Here is a 6,640-nt window from a genome sequence, read left to right as displayed (position 1 = left end):
CACAAAAGAAATAAAACAATACAAATTAAACAGAAAACAGGTTTAAGGGGGGGGGGGCTAAAACCCTAAACCTGCGGCGGCCTTTAGTCGCGGTTGTCCAGAAGAACCGCGACTAAAGGTCCTCCGCCCCGACGGCCACCTGGCGCCCACGTGGACGGGCCTTTAGTCGCGGTTTTTAAGCAACCGCGACTAAAGGGGGGGGGGCCTTTAGTCGCGCCCGGTCTGTCGCGGTTGCGCAACCGCGACTAATGGCAGTTGCGAACCGCGACCAAAGGCCCTTTTTCCACCAGTGTACAGGCTATCCTCGTCCTCCGTCTCCTAATTTGTCAAGCCATCTGTTGCCCCCATTGTTGTTGTACCAGGGGCAGCGAGGTGGTAGCAAAACTGTGCAAAAACATGGTCTAGGTAGCACCAATGATGATACAGAAGGCAGACGCATAGTTCGTATGCAGTTCTAATTCTTCAGAAAAAATCAAGGATGACAGGTTCCAAGGTAGCTGAGAAGTACACCTTTAGTTCATACAAAAGTCAATCCAAGTTAGAAGTTGATCCATCCATCAAAAGCAACATACAACAAAAACTAACTTAGCACATTAAGCAAGAATTTAGGGGTGCCTGCAAAATTAACTTCCGAAAAGCATATAGACAAGTAGAGCCACTCTATTGGGCGTTGCGCATCATCACACATGACAGATGATCAAGCTAGCCAGAACCAAAATCACATGTTTAACCATGCGTCTAACGTCGCTGAAGAAATTTAGAAAGGCAAAGTTGCCTACCGGCAGCGAGGGAGGAGGAGACATGTCAGGTGTGAGTCGTCGTCCGAGTACAAATCCATCCGGGTGTGAGAATTCGAGACAATGGCAAGCACGTACTAATTGGGCAGTATCCGAGACAGATGGTGAAGTTCCCCAGTCGAGCTTGGACTGTTTGACGTGGGCGCCGTGCCTGAACGAGTCGTCAAGGCAGGGCCGGCCCTGAGGGGGGGCAGGGTGGGCAGCCGCCCTGGGCCCCCCAAGCCAAGGGGCCCCCTCTCCAGGTATATGTGTGAGCATTGGTACCCTGAATTCAGCCATTGGAGGCGCTCCAACTGCTGTTCTGTTGTCTCAACGAAGAAGAAAGACGATACGTTATGTTTATGCTCTAGCGCAATGGGCCTTGGGCCTTTATTTCTTTATTAGTATTACTATAACGTGAGTTACATGGTGGTGGGCTGGTTGTCTCAGGGCCTGTTTTGGAAGGAAGCGATCGATTGATTTATACCTTCCTCGTTTAGCTGCGGTGGCCGAAAAGCAGCAGCACACCGAGCCAAATCCTAACAAAGTAAAATAAAACGGCGGTGATCTACGAACTGCACGCACGGCCAACGAGGCTTCCCGCCTGGGCGCACATCGTGGTGATAGCGAAACAGAGGTGCGGCACCGTAGGTATTTTTGTTTTCCCTGGTTTTTATGGCGTCCAAATTTATGTTATAAATTACAGCTGATTGTTTTATCACTATAATTTAGTATAAAATTTCAGGATCCTTCTCTAGTCCTTTTTTTTTGCATATGCTGATCGTAATTGTCATCTGACCGATTGTACATTTTATGCAATGGAATTTTCTCATGCCGTCAATTTTTTTGTTTGTTCGTGGATGGTTATAGGAGGATAGGTTATTGGTGGATAGAAAACTTCTTGCCCACCTAATATATGGAGTTTTACTTGTGTCTGATTTCACAAGAGGTGTGTGAAAATCAAATTTACCTTTTGTCTAATATGAAACATCATTGCAACTTATTTCTTGGAGTAAGTAACTTAAGTTTCTCAGCAAATTAATGATCATATACATAGTTATTAAATGGAATTTAGGCATGCTTACTATTATTTCGATGTTGTATTAAGGGGCCTCGGGTTCTAGTTTCGCCCTCGGCCCCCGATATCTCAGGACCGGCCCTGCACTTGAAGATCAATAACATGCTCGATTCTTTCAGGTGAGAGCCCAAACTTGAATATCCAATAAAGTGGAGTACACTTGAAGAGCCATGCATGTGATGTGATGCGATTCATTTTTACATCACACGTGAAACTTCAGTTACTTTAATCGAAGCTGTCAGCCCATGTACGTACCTTGCTCGATCTGCTTCCTACAAATCATGGCATTCTTGGCCGGAGCTGGGTAGAAGAGCCACAGAGAAGTCGATCAGCGCCACCACAATCCCACTCCCACTCCCACCCACCTGCTCGGCGAAATGGTGCCGCTCAAGCACTTTGACCTCCGGATCGCCTCGCGGACGCTGGTCCGGGCCTCGCGCCCGCCGCCGAGCTTCCCCGCCGTGCACGCCGTCTCCAACCTCGACCTCGTCCTCGGCCCCTTCCCACTCTACCTCATCTGCGTGTACGGGCCCCCGCCGTGCGGCCTCGGTGCGGTGCTCGCCGCCGTACGCGCTGTCCTCCCGGAATACCTCTGCCGCTTCTTCCCCTTCGCCGGCCGCATTGTGCGCGACCCGGGGACCAGCATTCCCGAGGACGCCTGCAACAACGCCGGCGCCGAGCTCGTCGTCGCGGACGCCGCGGTGCCGCTCGCGGCCGTCGACTTCGCCGACATCGAGCGCTCGCTGGGGCTCATCCAGGTGCCCTTCGACGCGGGCTTCGCCTTGTCGGTGCAGATGGTACGGTTCGCGTGCGGCGGGTTCTCGCTGGCGGTCGGCACCAGCCACCTCCTCGCCGACGGCAGGGCGCTGGCCGCTCTGCTCAACAGCCTCACGGAGATGGTCCGCACGGGCGGCCGCCTCTCCTGCGAGCCTCTGTTCGATCAGTCTCTGTTCAGCCCGCGGTCACCGCCGCGGCATAGTCCCTCGCTGGACGCCGAGTTCGCGCGGTTCACGCCGGGGACCATGATCAACCCCCTCCTGGCCGCGGCCATCCAGCGGCGCCTTTACCGCATCGGGGCAGCCGACCTGGCGGCGCTCCAAACAGCGGCGTCGACAGTCAGCGGCCGCCGCCCGTCACGCTTCCTGGCGCTGTGCGCGCACGTCTGGAAGCTCCTCGCGCGTGCCGTCGGCGAGTCCGCCCCCAGCTGCCGCATGGCGTGGACCGTCGACGGCCGGAGGTGCGTCGAGCCGTCGGCGGGCGCCCTGGACATGTACATGGGGAACGTCGTCACGTACGCGTCCCACGAGGCGAGCGTGTCGGACCTGCGGCGCATGCCGTTGCACGACGTGGCCGCCACCGTGCGCGCCGCCATCACGGCTGTGATGACGAAGGACAGGTTCCAGGATTTGGTGGACTGGGCGGAGGAGAACAAGGCAGCGTACAAGGACGGCGGGAAGTGGACGGAGGAGGTGAACCTCGGCCTCGGGAGCCCGGCGCTGGTGATCTCCGGCTTCGTCCCGTTCGCCATCGACGGGGATCTGGGGTTCGGGAAGCCGAGGCTGGTCTTGCCGTGGCTGCGGCACAACCGGCTGGGGTCGGCGGCGATGATCCTCGTGCCCTGCCCCAGCGGGGATGGGTCGTGGTTCGTGGAAGGCACGAGGCTGTGGCCGCGGCTGGTGGAGGTGGTAGAGAATGTCCCGGAGAGCTTGCTGACGCCGGTGACGGCCGGGAGTCTAGGGTTCGCAGACGCAGAGCCGGCCGGCGAGCACTACGGTTCCCGTCTGTGAGGTCGCTCCACGTCTCGCACGGACCATGGCAAGGACGAGGGCCGAGCTGTTGGTAAAGGATCGTAGTGAGTGTACGCCCAGTACAAGTTGGCGTTGTGTGTGTTCGTTGCATGGACAACTGGAACATGTTCGCGTGGTGCTCTTTTTTGGAACTTGTATACGATCAGGCCTTGGGATGCGATGGTACGATCGATACATTTGGGCCATCCACTGGCGCTCCTATGGTACAGCTCGAGCAAGGTGGAGAGGTGCTACACATTTTGCACGAAACACCTCGACGTGCCGAAATATAGCAGTACGGGCCCTCTTCACCACACGACTCAACAGTCAACACCAAAATCAAGCCATTCTCCATAGGAGCAGCCGGAGTGCATCGCCGTGAGCCGCTCCGACGTGCGCCACTGACATCGCTTCTTCAACCATGCCTGAGCCTCACTAATCTGATGCTGGTGATCTGGCCACAGCTCTGTTGTTCCCCTTTTGCCAGATTCATTTCTTCGGCGGATGGCGTGGTTCGTGTGTTAATTCCTGGCTTGATATGTACTGTTGATGCTTTCTCTCGTCCAGTCCCATGTTTTTGTTGTTCACTAATCTGATGCAAGCAAGCTTCTTTGCTTGTACATCCAATCGACTCTTCTCGGATGTACGTGTATGTGTATTCATCAATTTGTAAGCTAATCTTTTTTTCTGGTGCATTTTATCTACCAAAAGTTTCTTTTTGGGCATATTTCTTCTTCCTGACTTGTCAAGGTTGTTGTTATTGCGACGTAAACACGGTGATGATGTTTTTTTTTTGTTGTAGCCAAAGAAGATCTTTTTTAGGCAAGAACACTTAGATGATGTTGTTGTGCAGTACAATTTCCAGGTTTTGAAAACAAGCATGTGCAAAAAAAGTTTTGAGATAAACATTCTCAAGTTTCTGTTCTTGATAATGGATTCAGTACATTGGGAAATGGGCGACTCACGGGGCGACACCCCACGGCCCTAACCCTAGGCGCCGCCTCCTCTTCCCTACCCTCACTGTTGTCGCCGGCGGCCGGCGGCTGGTCGGTGACGGCGGCGGGGCCACTCCTGCCCACTCCCATGCATCCTACCTAGTCCTCATGATGCCCCTGCTCCTGTGTGGTGGTTGTCGCGGGCTAGTGGTCGTGACGTAGCTGCAGTGGCAAAGAAACAAATCTGGAGACCTGCGCGTGTGGGGTGTTAGCGTGATCCTTGCATCGGCGTTCCATCTTGCTGCGGTAACCATGGGCTGTAACTGCTTGGTTTGCACGAGGAGGACCGGCGGTGCGTTGTACGGCAGCAGATCATGGCGTCCCTGTTATGGATCTGGACGAGAGAAAGCATCAACAGTATATATCTAGGGTTGACTAGCATGAAGTCCTGGTGGTACCATCCTTGCGGCTGCGGAATCATGCTCTCTCGCGCGTGCTTGCCTCGGCGCTCTGTGGCGGCTCAGGGTTCGGGTGGCGATCCACTTGGTTATGGGCATCCGTGCCATGCGGATTGTCGTGGCCAATTGATGGTCTTCGTGAGTATTTATCTCTTTGGATCTGATGGTTGCTGCTGGTGACTCGAACCGGCGAGCTGGCGGGATATAGCCAAAAGCCCCCTTTATGGGTTCTGGTGGCTCTCGCTTCAACCAGTCTGCCTTCGGCGATGAGATGTAATCTATGGACGGTGACTTGACACAAAGGATATGGTTCTGCAGCAGCAACGCTGGTAGGATTTCAGAGCCCAGCGCATGTAGCTGCTGGGATCGTGGAAAAATGGTGGCGTCAACACATGATTGACTTAGATTTGGTGGTGCTTCTCGAGTATCCCGTCTCGATCTCTTGGGTGAAAACCCTAGGTTTGACCTAAATTGGTTATGCCAGGCAATGGCAACATTTTCTGCATAGTTACCTTGTTGAAGACATTGCTCAGATATGCTCGGACTTGTTCTTCAGGGTGAAAACCTAGATTCTGGCCTCTTGTTGCAAAACGCAGTAATTTCAAAAATTTCCTACGCACACGCAAGATCATGGTGATGCATAACAACGAGAGGGGAGAGTGTCGTCCACGTACCCTCGTAGACCATAAGCGGAAGCGTTACGAGAATGCGGTTGATGTAGTTGTACGTCTTCACGATACGACCGATTTAAGTACCGAACGTACGACACCTCCGAGTTTAGCACACGTTCAGCTCGGTGACGTCCCACGAACTCCGATCCAGCAGAGCTTCGAGGGAGAGTTCCCTCAGCACGACGGCGTGATGACGGTGATGATGATGCTACCGATGCAAGGCTTCGCTTAAGCACCGCTACGATATGACCGAGGTGGATTATGGTGGAGGAGGGCACCGCACATGGCTAAAAAGATCAACTGATCAACTTGTGTGTCCATGGGGTGCCCCCCTCCCCCGTATATAAAGGAGTGGAGGAGGGGAGGGCCGACCCTCTACTATGGCGCGCCCTGGGGAGTCCTACTCCCACCGGGAGTAGGATTTCCTCCCTTCCATGTAGTAGGAGTAGGAGAGAAGGAAAGGAAAAAGAGAAGAGAAGGAAGGAGGGGGCGCCGCCCCTCCCCTAGTCCAATTCGGACTAGGCCTTGGGGGGCGCGCAGCCTCCCCTCTCTCTTTCCCCAAAAGCCCAATAAGGCCCATATACTCCCTGGCGAATTCCCGTAACTCTCTAGTACTCCGATAAATACCCGAACCACTCAGAACCTTTCCGATGTCCGAATATAGCCTTCCAATATATCGATCTTTACGTCTCAAATATTTCCAGACTCCTCGTCATGTCCCTGATCTCATCCGGGGCTCCGAACAACCTTCAGTACATCAAAACACATAAACTCATAATACCGATCGTCATTGAACTTTAAGCGTGCGGACCCTACGGGTTCGAGAACTATGTAGACATGACCGGGACTCATCTCCGGCCAATAACCAATAGCGGAACCTGGATGCTCATATTGGTTCCTACATATTCTACGAAGATCTTTATCGGTCAAACCGC

General features: G+C 53.8%; 1 protein-coding gene across 1 annotated transcript; it reads left to right on the top strand.

The window, feature by feature from the left end:
• The first annotated feature begins 732 nt into the window (after nt 1-732).
• On the top strand, nt 733-3,674 carry LOC123153027 (rosmarinate synthase-like). The gene is made up of 2 exons (XM_044572350.1): nt 733-810; nt 2,163-3,674. The coding sequence occupies exons 1-2, from the start codon at nt 733-735 to the stop codon at nt 3,639-3,641; spliced, it is 1,557 nt and encodes a 518-aa protein (XP_044428285.1). The 3' UTR covers nt 3,642-3,674.
• The last annotated feature ends 2,966 nt before the right edge of the window (nt 3,675-6,640 follow it).

The sequence above is a fragment of the Triticum aestivum genome, chromosome 7A, assembly GCF_018294505.1.
Source record: "Triticum aestivum cultivar Chinese Spring chromosome 7A, IWGSC CS RefSeq v2.1, whole genome shotgun sequence".
NCBI classification, from domain to species: domain Eukaryota; kingdom Viridiplantae; phylum Streptophyta; class Magnoliopsida; order Poales; family Poaceae; genus Triticum; species Triticum aestivum.
This window is presented reverse-complemented; position numbering and strand designations above follow the sequence as displayed.

Bases quoted from the DNA above. Each gene is read 5' to 3' on its own strand.
- LOC123153027 (XM_044572350.1), top strand. From the start codon at position 733: ATGCGTCTAACGTCGCTGAAGAAATTTAGAAAGGCAAAGTTGCCTACC. The intron at 811-2,162 runs GTGAGTCGTCGT...GGAGCTGGGTAG, and splicing joins GAGGAGGAGACATGTCAGGT to AAGAGCCACAGAGAAGTCGA.